The sequence below is a fragment of the Bombus vosnesenskii genome, unplaced genomic scaffold (assembly GCF_011952255.1).
Source record: "Bombus vosnesenskii isolate JDL3184/JDL3185 unplaced genomic scaffold, Bvos_JDL3184-5_v1.1 scf7180000013264, whole genome shotgun sequence".
NCBI lineage: Eukaryota > Metazoa > Arthropoda > Insecta > Hymenoptera > Apidae > Bombus > Bombus vosnesenskii.
In genome coordinates, this window is record NW_022882924.1 from 10216937 (window position 1) to 10239530 (window position 22594).

Consider the following 22594-nt stretch of genomic DNA (forward strand, 5'->3'; position numbering starts at 1 on the left):
ACGGAGTTTGCGTAGCGAGACGGAAAGTCGCGAGGTCGCGTGCCACTCGCGTGACATCCGCTTGATAACGATGCTTCACGTATCCTCGATCTCGACGTTCCTCAACATCGTCGCCGTCGTCGTCGTTTTCGTCTTCGTCGTTGTTGACCGTCTGCACAGGGTAACCCGTCATTTTTTACCTCTTCTCGAGCGTTTTGTAAATAGCCGACGAAATGGCCCATTTTCCTAGCTGGTGCTCGCGTTCCTCGGGTATCATCCCGAGCGTACCGCCGATTCATCACAAACTGTCAAGCTGTCGCTGAAACCGGTGCATCCTAAATGCGACCGGACACTTTATTGCTCCTTTTGCTTACTGTTTCCCGATGGCCCGTTAACGGTGATTGATGCATTTTTAACGGGTCTCGTCTCATCGAATATTATGAACAGTTTACACGCGTTCCACTTTTCGATCCTTATCGCGTCAGATTGAAACGTATCGTTGTCCGTTATCACTCGCGTTCCAGCGTTGTTCGGGCAATTTTCTGTTTCGGTTATTGCAACGGCAGATTATAAATTCGTTTCTGTACAGTCAGCGTTCCATTTAACTGCGCCAACTCTCCACGAGGGCTTACACTTTCCAAATTTCATGCAGGTGCGTGCACAAGTACGCTCGTCCATCAGGCTGTACACTTTCAGACAGCGAGATAAGACTGGAAGATTATTACGGACTTACTGAAATCTTCATGATCGTCGTTTTGCTTGGAACCGTGGTCTAAGATGAATCTACCTATATGTTCTGTGTTACACTAAGAATGAGAATTAAATTAGTAGATACTAGAAATTCAAACTCTTCTTTATAATTGTTGTAATTATTTTCGACGTTTGTATCATTCGATTTTGTCATCATATCATATCATATCATTTCAATTGGTAATTGCTATTCTTTGGTTTCGTGCATTCTATAAACGACACCACGGGTGAGATTCAAATTTTTGTTCGCTTCATCGAATTTCCTAACACGTATCGACGTTAAAATCGAAAAATCGACGAAAATGTGCCTCTTGTGACCTTCGCATAATTCTACCAAAGATCTTCCTGTGCTCGCAATTGACGTTTTAGAATCTGAAAGAAACCTGCCTAGTCGTCATCCACGTTTTATACAGAAATCTCGTTCAAGTTAATCACGTACCGCGTTATCGCTACGATAAATAAAGCAACAGATAGATGGTTTTATTCCAGTCCGGTAGCCTTGAAACAGATTTTGCATTGCGATTTTTGTTAACTTTGCAAGATAAAGTAATAAATTCGTACAACTGGTAACAAGAAATAAGCGTAAAACGTAGAAATGGTGGAGTTCATCGAATTTAATGTCCCCTTTGGCCTCCGTGGAAAACGTAGGGGTAGATCCGCACGCAGGCATCTGGCCGCATTATTACCGACAGTAGCGCAATTATTTCGGCCCGACAATGTTCTTTGTTCGCGCGACGTGTTTGTGGGTCGTGCATTTTCGGCGATCCATTGGGTTTCGTCGCCTGTCCCGCTCTCCTACCAACCCAAAACCCCCCTGTAACACCCTCGAAAACTAGGAAGGGTGTTTCGCTCCTCCTTTCCCCCGCAGAGTTTAAGCAGGACGTCGGTGAACAGTACGGGTCGGGTCGATCCTCTTGGCGAACCCCAAAGCTTGGACGTCCCTCGGGGCTTCGGCACACGATATAATACACGAGAAACTTAACAGGCATCGAGCTTACCGAGAGTCTTGTACAGCAACACACCCCTGCCTCTTCTCTCCTAGTCGCCACGAGCCCCAGCGTACCACTTAGATTCCCTTTTGGTGTTACATACAGGGTGTCCTGTAACGTATGGCAGTAATTTCCATGAAGACCTTTTATTTGGAAACAATTAGAAAGTTTGTAGAAATATCGATCGAAAGTTTGGCATGTGTATGCGTCTCGTGGAATTTAAGAAATGAAAAAGAATGTCTGAGATTGCATTCAATATGAAGGAAAGGTTTTCGAATTTGTTAAAGTAAAGTTATTTTAGAGATATTATGTGAAAATCAAGGAAATCGTAAATAATATTGATTTTCGATTGATAATAGAATTAATAGAGAATCGAATACACGATACAAGTAGGAAAGTGATTTCAGAATTTTGGTCGATGGCGTATGCTTTGTTTCAGCTCGTTTATGAGGTATAACGAATTTTGTGTTATGGCGTCTGGCATTTGATAACACTGGTAGTACTGATTTTCAATTAATAACACAATTAGTAGAAAATTTAATACGCGGTATAAACAGGAAGGTGATTTCGCCACGGTTGATGTATCGTTTTATCTATCTCAGCTTGTTTATCAGTGTTTGTGTCGCGTTAGTTGATATTTGATTATCTTCGTTAAATTGATCGTTGATTAAATTCCAGAAGAATTTTAATTCCAGCAGTGTTTCGCTGTTATAGAAGTGAAATCAGTATCAAATTATGATCTGAAACAGAGTAAGTATGATCTGAAACAAGTGGTTTCAAATGATTTTAGCAACGTTTCATTAACATCCTTTACAGAAGAATAATTAATATTAATAAAATACGACCTTGCTGCAAAAAATATATTACATTAAATGAAATGAGACGATCCACAGTAATTTCGACTTCCATCGAATTTCATAGAATACGCGTATTACAGGACACCCTGTATATGCATGTATCCCGCACATGTTCGTTCTTCTCGCTCTATCTGGCGAGTTCACATTCTCCTTGGTTCGTTTCTACCCTTAAACTATAAGTTGGCTGGAGCGGGGCGCCAGGATCCCCTGGCGGCGCATTGCGCGTTTCTGCTTTCGAATTTCGATGTTCGAGCCCCATTTCAGCCCCGGGAACATCTGCTAGCGCTGTGATCGAGCCACGCCACGTTTCTCTAGGATCCACACCCTCTATTTTCCTTGTCTCCTCGTTTATCTATCTGTTTGGACGGCGTGTTTTAGCGGGACTCTTAATCGTAATAAAACGTCGCGGAGTAACGCGTACCGGTGGGGCAGTCGGTAGGTTTGGGATTTTCGATGGCCAGCCGAGGGGTTTAATGACAGTAGTAATGGAGTATAGAAAATGAGACGGCGAAAACGACCCGCCCGGGATTTCGAGCGAATGGATACACCGGCATTTATGTTTCATGAAACGTCGGTCCATGCCAGCTCGGACAGTAAACGTCCCTTTTGCCCTGCGTTGGTGTGTTTTATCTAATGCAGTTTCCTACAGGACAACAAATCGTTCTCACAACGACAACTTCTTACCTTTACCAAGCCGCGTTTGCATTTTCCACCGTTTACATGGGAAATTAATTTTTCAACGATCGCTAGTAGATAGTCTCTGTTTGTTTTCGACCTTTAATCCTTTCGGTGATACGGCTACAGACGGATACATACGACAAAATATGCGTAGGTTAAATACAGGCAATGAACTTGTTTATTATCGTTGTTTTTTTAAAAATGTTCAATTTCTGTACTTTTCTATTTATCGATGTTGAAAGTTATTTTGTGTTTCATATTAAAATAAATGTTACTATGGACCGTATCGTTTTATATCGCAGCAAATTCTTTTCAGTTCGTATTTTGAAAAAATGTTTGTAAAGTATATTCGTACGAGCACCTTTTTTAGTTGCTTATCGGTATTTCGAGAGATTAAATTTCGAAATTTCGGACCATAAGCTTATTTTAATAAGTTTCGAGCAAGTTACTGTTCAACGTAGCACTTTGTATTTTGCATTAATCCAGTCATAATTACGTGAGAGCTTCCCATTTCTATCATACGCGTAATAAAAAATTCCCATTTCATTAAGCAAAAAGAAAACCTGCTTCCAAATACGACTTACCGTTGCACCATGTTAACGATTAATGTACAAAATTTTCTAAACGTGTTATAACTAATTTGTTATAGATTTCTCGTAATAAAAAGGCAACTATCAATGGAATAGAGATATTCGTAATATACATAAAATTATACCTACATAATATGCGCTTATGTTATATAATTATTATGATACTAATATATATTAATTATGTATATTAGTGTGCATTAATCATGTACACCGTTTATGTGTATACGATGTTATTATATTTTCAATTCACGAAGACGAATGGTGAAACTAACTGGTTAATTCGGATTAACCATGTGCTGCAGTTTTGCCACATCGAAACGCGAACGTAGCGAAGAAAAACCACTGTTTGGTAGAAAATTTCGGCCAGCTGGCGATTTTTAATAAAAGAACCGGCGGTTTGCGCCTAAAACTTGCGCCGGGGCAACGACACGCCGCATTCCCGGCGAGCCGTGTGCGGCATCCACAACCTCTCTTCCATATTCAGGTTAAGGAAGAGAAGACCGACGAACGTGTACGTGCCTCGACGGATCCCTTCGTATCCTTCTCGTTTCCTCGTTTCTCCTTCCTTCCTCTTCTTCTTCCCTCTACTCGATACTCGTCCATTGCTCAGGTATACCTTCCAGTTTTTGCTCTCGATGCTGCGTTCCGTTCAAGGCCCAAGGGCACGATGAATGCGTTAATTGCAACGAAATTATTGAACCTCGTGATAGCGAGAATAAGACAAAGGAGGAAAGAGCGAGGCGGATAGAGTGGAACGGAAGACGCGTGTTGGGTGTTGTTGGAACACGTGCATATGCCAGGCTTGATAATAATAGAGTAATAATTGATATGTAGATGGTGCGTCTTCGTGTACTTACGGGGAATTTATGGCGTGGCTCGTACAAGTAGTCGAACACTGCTAGAAATCTTTTACGTATACATTGTACAAAGCATTTTGAAATCTCATTAACATTTGTAACGAGGTAAGTTTGTCCTGATTATATTCGTAAAATTTGAAACGAACTTGAAAATGTGTACGTAAGAAGTTATAAGATATTTATGGTAAACATAATACTTAATACATAATAATTAATTATTCGTGATATACAGGGTGGTTGGTAACTGGAGGTACAAGCGGAAAGGGGGTGATTCTACGCGAAAAAAGAAGTCGAAAATATAGAATAAAAATTTTTCGTTTGAGGCTTTGTTTTCGAGAAAATCGATTTTGAATTTTCGCTCGGTACGCGTGCGGTACGTTATAACGTATCTCATTGTAGATCGTTATCTCGATGGAAAAATTAAAAAAAAAGAAAAAATAAAAAAACATTTTTTTCTATATTTTCGACTTCTTTTTTCGCGTAGAATCACCCCCTTTCCGCTTGTACCACCAGTTACCAACCACCCTGTATATTAATAACTCTAACGAGACCATCTCTTATCTCTACAATTTCCTTTCGGTTTGGTTTCAAATTTTATTATAATATATTATTTAGTAAATTTAATTTTCATTTATTATCACAATAGTCGCGTCTCATCGGCTGTACTTTCAATCCTCAGATTGTTCAATGTCGCAACGTGCATCCTCAAACGCAAAGAAACACGATGGAAAAATAATCACGAGCTTTTCCATTGTACGTTTCTCGTCTGTTAGAACTTAACAACGGTAGGGAAGAAAGAGAAAAAAAGGGAGCACAAGGAAAAGGGCGCTGAAGAATCGAGTCACGGACCTGGCACGAGGGCCAGGCCGTGACGGAATTCATCGTCTTGCGCTGCTCGTACAGAGGGTCGTTCGTTCCTCCTACTATGGCCATATTCTCGATCCTCGTCGACTGAGGGACTTCTCTCATTCTTGTCCTCTCTGCTTCTGTTAGTTAGACGACACGCGGCTTCTCTCTCACGGACCCCCCTAGAACGTACCCGGTTCTATTTGTCTCTGTCACCGGTAAATGGCCTTTGCCGAGCGGCACGACGCTCCTCGTAGTCTTTCTCCTACTCTCCTTCCACCTTTCTCTTTCTTCGTTTCACCTTCGATCGCTCTCTCGTCTTCGCTTATAGCAGTCCAACTGCGTACACCTTCGAGTGAACGCCTTTATAAAGAGAGAGAGAGGCCTCATGACCGGAAAAATCGGCAAACATCGCTACGAACCACGCCACTAGGACGATCCGCTGTCCGCTATTTCTCATTGGTATCGATGCTGCCTCGTTTGCGCTCTTCCTTCTTTCTTCCGCTACTCCCGCGTCCATTCCGCGACGCTGATCGACGGCTACCAGATAGAGAACCAGATCGGATAACGTGATTTTCTGGTAGATCGGATAGATACGTACGTAAGCATCTTCGTAGATACAGAATCGGGGATCAGAGAAAGGATTTATAGTATTTGACGATTGTCTAGGAGGCCAAGTTTAGAAATGGGATCGAAGTGTCGACGAAAGAGGAAATCGATCGGCGGCCTGCGAGCACCGTTGTCGGTTCGATGTTTGTGACTTCGTAAAGACGTTTCTCTTGTGACAATTTCGTGGTGTGGTTTCGTGTTAGGTTTCCGTGCTGCTGCTGTTCCCATTCTGTTATTTGCAACGGTGTACTAAAGTCTTCCAGATCTTGCGCTTCATGTTCGGAAGCAAATGTTCCAAAAAATATTAACCAACGTATATTTTCCATTTTCTTTTACTTGCTCTTACGTTAAAATTTGTTAATACAAATAGGATTTGGTATATGAAATGAGAAGTCTATCTGATTGGAAATTTTTGTGCATCGTATTGTATACAGAGAAAGTAGAATAGAAAAAGAAGAAGAGGAAGGACACGTAGAAACCGGTCTTATCTTACCTCGATCGGACTATTCTGGAGCAATTCGATTCCTATTTCGATTCTGATGTAATGTGAATGAAAAATGTGATTTAAGCTGATGAGACTTATGCGCGCATTAAGGTGTTAATACGTACGCGCGATACTAAGCACGCCAGAGCGAAATTCCACCCTTTCGTCGTGGAATAACAACGCGGTCGAGAAATTTGTCAGAACAATGGCGGCTAACGAGGAAGCCCGTTTCCATGGGGCGCGTGTCTTTGCGCTGGATCCTGTGGGTACTTAGTTTCGACTTAAGTTCGTAGAAGTACGTTGTCCGAAACGGTGAGTAAACCGACCAAAGGGATGGCAGAGGTTTGGATCAGAGGCTGGAAACGGAGAAAAGTTTCGTAGTGTTTGCAAACCAAAACTCAGCTCTTTGAACTTGCTAGAATTGCGAGATGCGACTCCGTGGAAATCTGTCGTTAAAAAGAAAAAAAAAAAAAGAGAGAGAAAGAGAAATCTAGTCGAACCGGTGAGATTGTTTAAAGTCTTAACGATTGTTTAACTCGTTAAAGAGCCATTAAGGTTCGCAAGCCAGCCGACTGCACTCGAGAAAAATGTTGTATTCGTAGTCAGACTGGCCTCTCCTTCGTTTTCTTTTGTTTTCTTTTCTACATCGCCAGTAAATTAATTCAACTTTTCCCAGACAATCGTGTTCAATGCTCGCCAGCTTCCGTCTGACCGGTTGATTTATCCTTTTCTCGACCTTTTCTCGGGGAAAGTATACGTTTTGCCGTGTTGTTTAGAAGTCGCTGAATTTCCAGGTTTCTGGAGTCATAAGTTTTCCCTTAATGTCTCTTTAATTCGCGTTTCAACGCGATATCGTGCGATTATTTTAACGATAGCGTGTGTGAGGGGTTTTTAACCTACGACCTTGATTTTCCTTTAATATTCCCGGTCATTCGGTATCACTTCCTTGAACGCGAATCACGATACAGCTGAGTACATTAAAGTAACATATAGTTCTGTTCAAAAAATGAATAATACTCGTGTGATTTTCTTGGGATCTTCGAGTAAGGAAACGGCAAATTAGGCTTCTTAGCACGTTAGCTGCCATGTTACAGGTCGATATGCCTTACTTTATATTGTACTTTTTAGTATCTGATACTACAAGTTGTCTTAATGATTGCACGCTACATCAAGAATATTTGTTTTTCGCTAACGTAACGTGTCTTTAAGATTTCTTTCAATGTGACTACTAAAAGAAGAAAGGAAACAGGTTTTTTGACAAACGGTTCTACTGTTTGATATTCCGCTATACAGAGCAAGTAAAAATGAAGATAGTCGATCAATTCACTGAAAAATAGAAGCTAGCAATTAAAGATTAATTTTAAACCAATCCACAATTATCGTATCCTCCGCTAATCTAACGATATCAATTAAGAAATAGCTCTTCCTTCTTGAATAATTGATCTACTTCAGATATCACTTAGCTCCCTCATCCGTATTCGTTAAATTTTCATGAAAAATCGCCCCTGTCTTCTGTCAGTTCGAGATTTTTGCTAATCCAAATCCGTCCGCGTAACAAAGGGTTCAACAGAAAGCTTTTAGACAATAGAACTTGTACGTCTTCTAATCGTCTTATCGTGCATGGTGCAGGGGTCGAAGGAAAAGCGAAGACCCTGTATATCTTTCTAAATTACTCGGCAACTTCTTCCGGGCGATTTCTTTTTTCGTCTTTCGCCATTTACTTAATGACGAATCAGAAGAGTTTCGTAGGAAGAGAGCACGGCGGAGCAACCCTGTGCAGATTTAAAGGAATCGCGTATCGTTTTTTTCGGCTGACCCCCGTTACATTCTTTGTTGCTTCCTTTGCCGTGTTTCTTTACTTCTGCTTTACTTTTCTTTTCTCCTTGCTCTTCTTTTTTTTTTTTTCGTCGCGAACTAAAAGGTCGATTCAAGTTGGCCGAGCGATCGCATTCGTTACGTGGAAGTTTTCTTAAGAAGGCAGTTTATCTCAAGGTATTTCCCACGTTGGAGCAAGGTAGTTTCCCCGTTCGGATATCTGAACGTTTTAAATTCGTTCTGACTAACTGCCACACGGTCATAACGCTGTGTCGCACATCTGTTTCCGAGCCTTTTTCGGAAAGGTTTTTTTCATTGTGCTTCCCGCGTTTCCTTCATTCTCCGGAGATATCGAGGACGAACACTTGGTTCGCCGAGTAATTGCAATTTTTCCTCGTTTTCAATTGTCGGCGCGCACCTGAGAAATTAAAAGGGACTTAATTAGTTTAGCGCGATTAATGGGAGAAGTTGAGGAAATTAAAGAGCCGAGGAAACTTGCAGCCTGTAATACAGATTGAGTTGCTAATATAATTAAATATTACAATATCTTACAGCAAAACTGTAAGCTTCTTAAAATTGTACAAGTGCAGGGCATTAGTGAGTTGAGAAAATTTGAAATCGTCGTGGAAATTTGTATTGTCGATAGAATCGATGATATAATTGCTGTATTCACATTTTTTTTTACAGTGAAATTACAACTTTTTTGAATTGTAAAAAATTGTGGGTCGAGTTGGCACATTCTCAGAATACTAAAAATACTAAATAGAACCGATGATATAATTACTCTAAGCACATTTTTTTTACAGTAAAATTGCGTTTTTTGAATTGTAAAAAATTGTGGATCGAGTAGGCACGTTCTCAGAATACTAAAAATACTAAATAGAACCACCGATGATATAATTACTCTAAGCACATTTTTTTTTACAGTAAAATTGCGTTTTTTGAATTGTAAAAAATTGTGGATCGAGTAGGCACGTTCTCAGAATACTAAAAATACTAAATAGAACCGATGATATAATTGCTATATTCACTTTTTTTTACAGTAAAATTGCAAGTTCTTTGAATTGTAAAAAACTGTCATAGAGAATTTTTTGAAAAAGATGAGCTACCTTTTTTTGTGCCGTAATTCATCTTTTATCGCAATGAGTAAAAATTGAGTAAAAATTTTGAGAACATAGATTTGATCACGTACATATACCAATCCTTAAAAGTACAGTTGACTTTCAAGCAACGTGGATTTGGTTACACATGCATTTCTTTCTCCATCAATATTGTAGGAGTTTCCACGAAAACATGTATACTATGTAGGTATGTAGTCCGTATACTAAGTCGTGACTTTGCAACAAACCAAACGACTAGCAAAGAACGTTTGAAAAAGAAAAAAAAACGCAAATCGCCGTTGTTAAAAGACGATCGAGCAGACTATGTTTATATTATCGGCGTTGTGAAATCAGTCATGTTTCGTCACAATATGAATATAATATTGAATATGTATATGTGTACGTATTTTCTCTTCCTTATATGTAGGCAACTTTCTTTTCTTCAATTTATGTTATTATAACAAAACAGTAATAACAAACGCATGTACATATGTAATATGCAGAATAAAGCTTTCGGTTAACAACAGATTACTACGTACATACATGTACATGCATAGCCAAGCTTTTGGAGACTCATAATTATACGTGGATTTTCGACTACACGAACGTTGTTGGAAGGTCAACTGCATATCCCTTACTTTCATAATTAATTAAGTTATAACAATATTTTCGTGATTTGGAAAAATATACTGAATTTTTTTATAACGATACATTCAGAAAAATTCTATAGAAATCCATCATGATTGATAATGCTCCATATGCGAAAATTAATTCCTATTATGAATACCGAAAAATCGTAGCTAATGGGGAAAATCGGTAAAATGTTTCATAGTGTACGAACTATTCGTTCTGTAATGGTTTCATATAGACGGAGCTCTACCGTGTTACTCCACGCACAATGGATACAAATTTCTTTAAATTTCTTAATTTACCAGGAAAGGAAGGCTACCTTGAGCGGAACAGTAAGAAACTGTAAAGAATTGATGCTGCTCCCCTTTTGGTCCCTTCCCGTTATCCACCCACGCTTCTTCCTTGTCTCATTCTTTTTCTCCTTCCCACTGCAAAGTCTCCACTCTCCGGTTTACCAAATGATCGCATTTGTTACGGAGAATTGCGGCTTGGAAAAGCAGTTTACCCCTTAAGGTACGTTTCTCGCTCTCTGGTAACGGGCCTCTTCTTTAACCATACGTGACTTCAACCTCGTAATTTACCCGTAGCTTCTCGTCCGACTATTTAAATTCCACCCTCCAACCTCTCTCGTACCTGAGAATCCGACGTTTCTTGAAAACCGAACCGCATTCTACCGCGGTCTCCTTAAAATTCCAAAGGCGTTAGTTACGCGATCGCATTTCACCTGGCATCTGTGCGGATTCTCTAACGAGCAATCGAAGGATCAAAGCGAACGTTTCTGGCCCGGTTTCAGGATCGAATCTCGCCGAGGAACGACCTTGATTTCACAGACGGTTCGACGAACCCCGACAGTTTCCTTTGCTCTCCGACGTTTCTCATTCGAGTGGCCTTAATCGAGATCAGCGTTGCCGTGCATCGGCCTGCTTAATTCCGTGACGTTTGAATTCTTTGCTGCGAGTTAAGAATATTTAGCGTAGTTTCGGGAAACGTGTTTCGATTAAGAATTGAAAAAAGATCGGTCTGTCGGTTTGTGTAATTGTTTATACAAGTTATCGTATGTCTTCCGAAAGGATCATTTTTATTCAAGCGAAGCTTGTATAATGTTGTGTAATAAAATATTGTTTTCTTGACATGTTCAATATAAATATCGTAATATCTTAATATCTTCGTATAAGGATACGATAAAACACCTTATTGTTAGTAAAGAATTGAAAAAAAGAAACTTGATGATGTATTAATCGTACGACATTGTAATGACAAAATTAAACAATCCAACTGAATCGATTAAATATGGCTCCTGAACGAATTAGAATTTATTATAGTCCAGCAATTGTTGCGAGTATCTTGAAACAATTTATCAACGTGTTGCAAATGTAATTTGATAATTTAGGCAAATCTTCGCGTTTCTTACGAGCCCTGCAAGTGTTCTAATATTTATGAACGAGATTTGTACGTTTAAAGGCGAACTAAATGAAAGTAAAGCGCCCAGCCTTCCTCGCGTGTTCCGCGGAAAATGATGAAATATAAGCAGGTACGTAGGAAGGTTATCGGGTGCATCGCACGGAAGCACCCGTCGGTTTTCCATTAAAATAAATGTGCATATTAAAGCGCATACTTTGTAATTAAAATTAACGCCTGGCCGTTTCTGCTGGACGCTTTCGGCGTACGTCACGCAGGAATTATACGTAGTTCGCGTACGAATCAACCGTATCGTCCCTGAAAACCTCGAATCAATTACGTTTCTCGTTCCATTGCTTTCTATTCCTTATGTTTCCGGAAGGATACGATTAATCTCCACTGATAGTTTGAAGTATTCGTCAAAATAATTGCCATCCGTGGTCGACGTTGATTTTACGGTTTAACGAGGAATAGGAGAAATGAAAGATTTTTAGCGTTTTCCAGAAAGTCTTTTTGAAAATCTCAAGTATTAATGGCGCGTTTAACGACACTGTTTATTGTCTATTACAAGTACTTCGTATTTTTCTTCGATAATATAGATTCTCTTAGATATATCAGATTTTTATTGGATTTTATATTAGATGTTCTACATTTTAAATTATTTGTTTTATAAACGCAGAATGGAAAATATCGTTGGATAGCTAATTTTACGAGTGAATAATCAACAGTCCCAGCATTGAAAGGTATTTTATAGACGTTCCATCTATTTTTATGGGTGAGTTAATTGTCCATGGTAGTTAGAAACGATGCTTTCGCTGCACGCTCACCGACTTGTATCAAGTTAACGAGTCAATAAAATAAAAATGATGACGTAATAAAATAAAAATAATGGTTTAATGAAATTAAAATAATGACTTAATGAAATATAAATATATATATATATATATATATATATTGTTATATAGCCAAGGAAAAATTCCACTAAAAAGAAAAAATTCTTAATTTTTGACCAGTCAGATCGAAGAAATTTGTACCTTAAGAGATTAATCGAATTGATCTTTTCTTCAATCTCTGCCTCTTTTGCAAATATGAAAATCTACGTTAGAGATTCTTGCCGGAATCAAGAGCTCGGGATGCAGCTACTTCTCATTTCCGGATTAATCCGTGAATCTTTTCTACTCGCAACCGGTTGGTTCTCCGGTAAACACGCTAATTAAGGTGTCGTTTCACGGTTGTTTGTGTTTCCCAACCGAAGATACGTGGTCCCTGCGGTAGCTAAACAACGTCCTTTCCATTCGTGTCGCGACGTCTCCGGGGTTAGATCGGATAATACCTCGGTGAAAATTGTCGACGATCGAAACGATCGTTAATTACGGTTTTAACCTACATACGATATGTGCGTGTGTCGCACACCGGACAGAATAGGACTACACTAGGGAAAAGGCACGTGTGCTTTTATCAGATAGCGCGAGAAGAACAAAAGCACCTTGTCTCGTGCGTACAATCAGCAGAAGAAACATGGGTAGCTCCCATTTTACGAATCCCTGCGTTACGAATTTCTTTGGAGTGGAATTTTTATTTTAAATTGTGTACGTCGAAGGCGATTTTTTCTCATTTTCTTTTTTTTTTTTTTTTTTGTAGAAAAAGATGTACCGTAGCTTCCCAAAATTGTCGGTTGCTGATTCACCTGGTGACGAAGAAATGAGTTAATTTTTTTCCAAGAATCTTTTTGATTCAAATCTTCTCTTATGTTATTTTCAAATGCGTAAATCTTCAGCCAGCAAAATCTTTGTCATTTCGTATTCGCTTTATATTTCGTATAACCTAACTCTCGCTTATAGCATCGTCTCCAATGGAAACAGTTTGTTAGTAGACTGTACATGTTGATGAATTTATGAAAAATCAAAATGTTCAAAACTGTGTAGAATACGTATGATGTGCAAGAATATATATGAAATATCCGAAGTAAAGAACTATTTATAATAGTTAGAGGATAAGAAGGATGTTTATCTAGATGGTGTTTCTTTAATCAAGTACAAACATAAATACACTGCACCATTTTTCATTTTCATTGCTTATAAGTTACGTTATCGGGCTAGCGTTTAACCGAAAGCTTGATGAATAATTCTCAACAAGTAAATACATCAATCGCCACTTTACGCTTTAATTTACGATCTCGGTATATCGGTTCCAACAACTATACCGTAACCATCTTTCCTTACGATCTTTCTCGCGCTCGCACGAGCGCACCTGGAACAAACATAGTGCTCTTGCACGCATACTTGCCGCTACTTGGCTCCCCTTCTATGTGGAACCGCGCGTTCCTGGATATCTCGCGATGCTTATCTGCTTGTCGGATAACCCGCCGCGATCCTCTTTCCACGTTGCTCGATCGTTGCGTGCTTCTTCGTACGAGGCTCGAAACACCGCGTTTACCTTCATCTCTTCGTACGAAAAGGACGAAACGCGACGCCGTATAGGATGTTCCGTGAGTAAGATTGGAACTGCGTGCGCGGTCTGCGTTCGATCGTTTACCGCGTTCCGATACGATGTTCAACCCTTGGGCGAAGGAGAACCGTTCTGCCATTTTGTTCGCCTGGAAAAAATTTGTTGCGCTTCTTTAACAATCAAACGCCTAAACAGACGAATACTCGAAACTTTTCTATAAATTTTGACGAAGAGAAATGCAGATCTGGAGCAGTTTTGTGATATTTTTGCTACAATAATAAATAACTCTTTCAGTGAAGGTATAGAAATGGGTACTTGGTTGTTGGAATTTGAAGTGGTTCAGCTTATCGTAATATAATTTAATGTAATTAACCATGTTTCTTGTCCTGAATAATTCACTCATCGGATTTTCGTATAAAATTCTGTTGTGTAATTCCACGAAATTGACAAGTTACAAATTACATGCTATGGACTTCCCTTGTATAATACTACATGGAATAGAATAATTAGATTTGTTTACACGAGAGTTTGTGGCTTCTGAAATTTCGCTAATGTCCAGCGTTACTTCCATCAAACAATAGCTGTTTTTCGTGATTATTGGTATCGGCGTTTCTAATTGCATCTGTCATTCGTACTTGAACAACTTCATTATGACTAATTATACGGAAATATAGTTTGAACTTTTGCCAAAATTGCTCGTAATTTCTGCTAATTGCCGATTAAATTTTAATATTAAACGTTTAGATTCTGAAAATATCGATGCTGAAGTACCAAACCGAAATTTTTCATTTTCCGTTTCGCCTTCCTGTAAACGTTCATCTGCTGCTTACCTTGGAAAATTAAGTTCCTTTGTTTTACGTGTAGTTCTTCACAATTGTTCGTTTAATTTCACAAAGAAATTAGCTTCTAATTGCTGACTTTCTTCGGTCTGTATCCGGGTTTCATATTAAAAACGGATTGAAAATGAAGCTTCGCTCGTGATATCTGTCTCATCGCTTTTTGTCAGAATGTCGATTGCTGTATTGATTGGCAGATTAATTTTCGAACGGAAACGTGATATCTGAACACAAAAATGAGCAATCATGTCTTTCTAGATATATAGCTTGATAACGGAAACCTTGTTTCACATTAACGTCACATTCATGGAATGCGTTTGAATTCTGCTTATCGGTTCCCCAGGAGCGATGAATTTTTCATTTTTCGAACTCGGCTAATCACTAGTCGTCACTCGCCAATCAATGACTCATTTTTACCCGATAAGCACTTTTATTCGCACTCGTACAGTTGGCATGTAAGGTAAAATTCAACTGTAAGAATTTTATTTGTTATCTGTCCCCTATATCGTGGGAAGATAGTTCGACATCAAACAAGAATACAAACCTGTGTATTGAAATGTTAAATATACATACAATATATTAAATCATGAATCGATAGAGGCCGGTATTTCTCAGAATGCTTATCTTATGATGATAATGCGAAGAATCGAACGGAAAGACCTTTTATAGCATTTATTACAAAATAAAATTTCGTATAATTCGATAGAATAACAAATTAGAAAACGCGAAAGTCAAACTAGAGTACCGTTGACTTTATTTAACGTTCGTGTCGAGGATGTTAAATATACTGCAATGGAAAATACCATATAAAATAAGGTTAAAGCAGAAAATGACTGGACAACACGAAACAACTTGCACTCTCCGTTTCTTTTGCGTCTTTCACGCGACTGTGCACCTTCGTGTACGCATGTTCCTTTCTTCCATTTTACAATCTCTTCCACCCATTTCAGCCAAACTACGCGGAACAGATTCTTCAGTCTCATATTCTCTGAAACTTTCTTTCTCACCCTAACCTCAAATATTCATTGCCTGTTCGCATCTCTGTACCTCGGTCGCTTGTAATAAACGTCCGCGCCAAATTCCCATTTCCATGCTTCAGCGGTGCGTTGCTGAAAACAACTCGTAAAACCTACTTTTCAATCAAAGCACAAATCATTGTTACAACGTCGTCAATTACAATTACGAGAAGACGTACGTGTAAAGTAAGGAAGGCAGGACACACGGAGCACACGGTAGACTTCCACTTCCTTCGTCGCCTCTACCCATAAACTGGAATTGACGTGTTGCAGAAGGGAGCCCCGACAGGCTCTGAGATGGGTGTTCGGAAAATAAGGAAAGTTTTTGTTGCGATTGAACGTTACCGTTACGTCGCGATAAGAAGGAACGAGCAGAAGAAACAGCTTTCCCTTCCTCCGGCTGGTTCTCCATCCACTCCCTTCTTTCTCCCCTGGTATACAACATTTTTTCTCCTTTCATTTTCTTTTTTCTTTCTCACGTACTTCGTCGCGTCCTGCACAAAGTCAGGCGTTTCATTTCGTTAAGAGGAATATGCGTTAGGGTTCCGATTCAAAGGCACCTGGTTTCCCTAGTCGATAAATTGTTAGATACCTTCCTTTCCGTTTTTTCTATTATCTCCCCCCCCCCCTCTCTCTCTTTCTCTCTTTACATGGTTTTGCCCCGTGTTCTCGCCTTTTCTTTTCCGTACAGTGACTTTTAGGAAGTCCTACGTGAACTTTCAAACGACGAAGCCTTCCCGATCGCGTGCTCGAGTAATTATAGTGGATAACACAGGCCTTCTCGAAGGGAAAGGAATTTTCTACCTGTTTTCATCTCTACACGTTTCTGCGTTTAAGTTGTTGTCTTTCTTTTTTACGTCTGATTTTAGTTTTTGCGTTCGAGCTCCTCCTGCTGGTCAAGCATTTTTCAGCTTTTAGATTGCTCTTTATTTTTACTGACATTGTTAATCTCCCGTGGTATTCTATCTGTCGATAGCATCGTTACTTTTAGGTCCATCTTGTTCGCCTTGAACCTCCTTAACGCTTTGACTGCCACGCCGAAATCACATGTTTCGCTCAGGACGCCACGGGAGTATTTTTATTATTCGAAGCATGTAATCGCAAAATAATAATAAATCGATGATGTAAGGCAACATTCTTCCCCAATGGATCGTTTATCTTATTGGTGGTCACGAGTGACCATTGTGGCGCCTTGGTAACAGTTGATAGCGACATATTATAACAAGGCTTCGTTTATTTCAACAAACCATTCGCATTCGTTATTTCGTCGTAAGAAAAACGTCCAGAATATATTGTTGAAACGTGTAGAAGATATTAGTAAATAGTATTTGCTCATTCTATATATAATAGTAAGGTATGTTCACACTTCTAACTTCATATAATTATAAAGCAGCATTTACGGTTGTTTTCTAAGGTGTGTTTATAATAATATTCGTAGATTAAGCCTCAGAAATATGCAAACACAGTGCACCATTAGCATTAGTGCAATATTTGTTTTCATTTTTTTTTATTGATGTTCTAATAAAAATGTTTAATTGTTCAATGGGGCACTTTTTATTTCAAAGTATCTTCTATTTATCGGTTATATATAAGCAAAACGTCCAGAATATATTGTTGAAACGTGTAGAAGATATTAGTAAACAGTATTTGATCATTCTATATATATAATAGTAAGGTGGAGAGACAAGCGTGACATTTTTATGATTTCGACAAGACATTCGGATGAAATGGTGGAAGTCCGAAAAAAGATTATGTTTGTGATAAAGCAATGGTAGTGGTAGATTACAACAGAGGAAAGTGTGCTGTACATTTATCAAATCAAATGATGGAATATTCTACACCACATAGAAAAACCCTCAAGTGGTATATAAAATTAGCTTTAGAGTTATTGTTAAATACATCAGTTTCAAACGCGATGATACTCTATAAACAAGCAACAAAAACAAAAATCAAGGTATCAGCTTTTAGAATAACACTCGTAATGCACCTTACACAGTACCATTCACCAGAGCCGTCGAATATACTTATTCGACAAAGATTACGACACGAAATGCAGAAGAAAGAAGGGCAAGCGTACCTGGCACGAAAATTTTGCAAAGAGTGCTATAAAAAAAATGTTAAACAGTCAGGATCAAAAATTGCTAAGAATCGAACCAAAAAGTGACCACCTATTGTTCAGATTGTATTGCTGAACCACATTTATGTTTAAAGCGTTGTAACACAGTGCACCGTTAGATGCAAGATTTCTTCTCATTTTTTTATATTGATGTTCTAATAAAAATGTTTAATTGTTCAATGGTTCACTTTTTATTTCAAAGTATCTTCTATTTATCGGTTATATATAAGCAAAACGTCCAGAATATATGGTTGGAACGTGTAGAAGATATTAGTAAACAGTATTTGCTCATTCTATATATAATAGTAAGTATATTCACACTTCTAACTTCAGTTATATAATTATAAAGCAGCATTTACGCTTATTTTCTAAGGTATGTTTATAATAATATTCGTAGATTACCCCTCAAAGATATGGATGCAAACACAGTGCTCCTTTTTATTTCAAAGTATCTGCTATTTATGGGTTATATTCAAAATGCCCTAACTGTCAATTTTCATACAATTTTTACAATCGTAAGAAGTTCAAGCGCTCCGGTCATCAGTGAACACCGTGACGTCACAGGAGAAACCGTGGCCGGTCATATATGACCAACGTGACAGTCAAAGTGTTAATCACGTAAGCTTTTAAATTACGATAACGTTGTGAGGCTGGTATAGCAATAAGTGGTAAAATGTCATTTTTGAAAAAATCTACCATTTAAGACGCTATTTCCACGAAGATACATCGAATGTTCCTTACACTTTACCAGGAACTTTATGAACGATCTGATACGGAATTGTAGTACGAGCAATAAAAGTCGTAACGCACTTATCATTCCAGTTTACATTTTTATCGGTGAAATAACGTTATTATCAATATCAGTTGTCTCGCAAGGCACTCGCGTGCAAGTACACGCTTGATTCGTCAAGAGTGTGAAGAGATAATCGAAGCAATTATTCCGCGTTGTAAGGTGTGTCGTGTCCAGGGTGTCGTTGGTCCGCTATTAAGTCGCAATTAATGTAAAACAGCCGTATAGTCACGCTAAACGTGGCGTCTGCGTCCGCGAAAATGCTAGGTGCCTTTGATTTAAGACCGGTCTTCGTTAAAGACGTCTTTATACGCTTTCAGCGATTCCGCCTGTTCGCGTAAACGATATATTCACTTTACAACGCGTCGTTTAAGTTCCCTAACTAACTCTTTTTAACATTCGAGAAAGTACACGAGCCTTGTTATCCCGTTTGGTTACACGCGTTTGCGTACTAAACGCGATAACGAGGGAGAAATTCCTAGACTTTACGTTCTATCTGAAATTAATACCACACGTTTCTTTAACGTTCCTTATTTCTTTCTCGCGGCTACAGTGTAAACTTCAGGTACGAGCGTTTCACGCTCCGTTTCCCTGTTACTCCATAAAATGCAAATGGGTACAGCAGCACTAAAACTACCGATCGGTAGTTCGGTTTTCGTATGCTAAGTCTTAAATGCAGCAGAACGTAAAATGGAGTTTTAGCGTGTTCCTATCGGAATACGTCTAGGCAAAGAGACACGGATCTGCTGGCTTATTTTTCATAGAACGATGAAAATAAGCACGCTTACTGATTAAAAGTTTCAGTAAAATCATATAAAGATCGCAGCAAAGGATGCGTTGCTTTTTGTGCTCTGGTTTTCATGTCACGTCCTGATTAAACTGCAGAATATTAATATATCGTAGTTGAAAATGAAGATGAGATCTGTCGAGTCAAAAGATATAAATCCTTTAAAAATAGTTGATAAAGTGGCGAAATTTTATGAAAGCCAAATTCTTAAGACAAATAATAGTAATTGACACTGTGATAGTTTGACCATCATTTTTCTCAATAAAAATGTGTGCTACTTGATTGACGAATAAAAAACATGAATATAAACTAAACCTTCTTTCTGGTTTTGTTGGCAGGTCTGGGAGAGGCTCGAGGAAGACGCCTTCGCGAGAATTCTCGGGCGCAGCGAAGAAGGAAGTAGTGACAGATCGTGTCCCGCGTAGCAGTAGAAAGTAGAGTAGTAAGATGCTAGTCTTCCCGTGCAGCAGCGAGTCATCGACGAGGATGGGATCGATGCTGTCGCATCAACAGCAACTTCGCCTGCTCCTGTCGATCCTGGTGCTGTTGTCTCCCCGGCTGCCGGTCCGTTCGACGCCAGCCGACATAGTACAAAGGTTCCACGATCCAGAAGTGAAACGCATGAACCATCTGGTCGTGGACAAGAACACCGGTCGAGTTTACGTGGGCGCGGTGAATCGGTTGTATCAGCTCTCGCCGGACTTGAGCCTCGTCGTAAAGGAAGTTACTGGTCCAAAAGGCGATTCGACCGCTTGTTCGATGATCGACTGTCCCCGTGAAACGCCAACGAGGCTAGTGGACAATGTGAACAAGGCGTTGGTGATCGACTACACGACCACCAGGTTGATCTCGTGCGGAAGTTTGTCCCAGGGCACCTGCAGAGTACGAAACCTTCACAATATCTCGGACGTGGTGCAAGAAGTGAAAGAGGCCGTGGTAGCGAACAACGCTACCGCGTCCACGGTGGCGTTTATCGCGCCTGGACCACCGAATCCACCCGTTTCGCAAGTGATGTACGTGGGTGTAACGTTCACCGGTAACTCGCCGTACCGATCGGAGGTTCCCGCGGTCAGCTCCAGATCATTGGACAAGGATAGAATGCTTAACATCGCGGAAGCTGCCGTCACCACCGGTACCAGGATGTACGTGAACTCGTTGTCGCGCGAGAGATATCCTATCAACTATGTGTACGGGTTCAGCAGCGGTGGTTTCAGCTATTTTATGACCACGCAGATGAAGAACACCGATACCGCGGTATTCATATCGAAGCTGGTTCGAGTCTGTCACGACGACGAGCATTACTACTCGTACACCGAGATACCGATCAATTGCACCAACGATGGCACGTATTATAATCTGGTGCAGGCCGCGTACGTAGGCAAGGCTGGCTCGGTTCTAGCCGGAGATTTGGGCATCACCGCTCAGGACGACGTGTTGTTCGCGGTTTTTTCGGAGAGCAACAGCACGCACAGCGACGTACCGAAGGAACATTCCGCGCTCTGTGTCTACTCGTTGAAGGCCATAAGAAGGAAGTTCATGACCAATATACAGAAGTGCTTCAGCGGCGAGGGTCATCGGGGGCTGGAATACATCTCTCCGAGTCACAAGTGCATCTTAACGGTGAGCGATTCTCTCTGTACTTTTCTTTCACCGATCTCTTTTACGATCGACGTTACTCTCATCCGCCGACTTTTCAAATCGTATATATATAGGCGAAACGTGGGCTTAAGTGATTTTCTACGAACGAGGTTTCCGACGAATCGTAAAAATGTAATAGCGGAACACACGTGCTCGCCAAACGTTACGATAGCAAATGCCGTGAACGAAATGTCGGATAAGGCGCGAATATGACTTTTCGAGTGGACGTGTTTCTTTCGTTTAGAAAAATGTTTAACTGCTTACGACTGGGTAGCTTGGTAGCGGAAAGAACGCAAGCTGCGTTGTTTTCAAGCAATAGAACTTTGTACGATGCTGATTTTTTCAGCGCTAAGATATCTGATAAGTCGTATAATTTTCCTCTTTCGATGCAGAATATACGTATATGAAATTATTCACAAGTCAACGTTATTAGAAATATTCCCCAGTATAATAAATTATATAACACGTGGAGCACGTGTTGTGACGTGTGAGTGACGAACTAACCTGCCTCTTCCGGTTGAGACATTAAAAATTGTATCTACCTACCAGCATTTTTCTTATTAGGAAAAATGGCTACGTCTATAAATCGTTCCTGTACATCTACAAATCAAAGAAGAACCAAATAGAACACTTGCCTTTGTATCATTTTCTAGGCAACTTTCCAGCCGCTTATCTACGTTACGTTGCATTGACGTTTCGCTCTTTCTTTTCCTTTCATTTTTAGCAAAATCCCGCATAAATCACAACGTTCGAGTGGCATATTTTACTCGTAGCTTCGAGTTGGCCGGTATAAATCGCGAGTCAAGAACAGACGATCCAAAGAGAGGGAGGGAAAGCGAATTCAATGATAAAAGCGAAATCATGGCACGTCGTTGTAGATGCAGGATCAAAGTCAAGGCAGCCGAGTTGAAGTATACTCTGTGACAAAAATGCAGCGCTCACGTGCTATCATTCAGTTCTTAATGATACGTTCATGATTCTCTAAATTCAGCGAATATCATATACGCATTGCCTTGCAATGAAACTACGCATAAAGTTTCCAGGGTTTTACAGATCATCGATATCATCGAATTATTATTCCATTTTAGCTCCACTATTCAGAGATTTTTAATTATTTCACACGAAATCCTATAACGATACCAATTTGTATTTTTCTCTCGCAGTTCATATGTCAATTAAAATCTTCAAATTCATCCTTGAAATATAAAAATATCAAATAATTCTTTGTGACGACGAACTTTTATTTACGTAACTTTTATTTATTAAGAAGAACTGTTGCCAACAGAATGCTTGCAACTAGCAGCAAGCCGATGATGCATTAATACAGTACCGTAGTGATTAATGATGTAATAATAATATAATAATGTTAGTTAGTGATATA

At 39.6% G+C, this 22594-nt stretch overlaps 1 protein-coding gene across 2 annotated transcripts in view; it reads left to right on the top strand.

Moving 5' to 3' along the window:
• The window catches only part of LOC117237775 (plexin-A4), a 425345-nt gene that overhangs the window by 93995 nt on the left and 308756 nt on the right, over window positions 1–22594 (top strand). For both annotated transcript variants that reach the window (XM_033502106.1, XM_033502115.1), the window contains exon 2: window positions 19914–21195. In XM_033502106.1, the coding sequence (XP_033357997.1) occupies window positions 20023–21195 (1173 nt within the window). In that variant the 5' untranslated portion in view covers window positions 19914–20022. The remainder of the gene's footprint in view (window positions 1–19913; window positions 21196–22594) is intronic.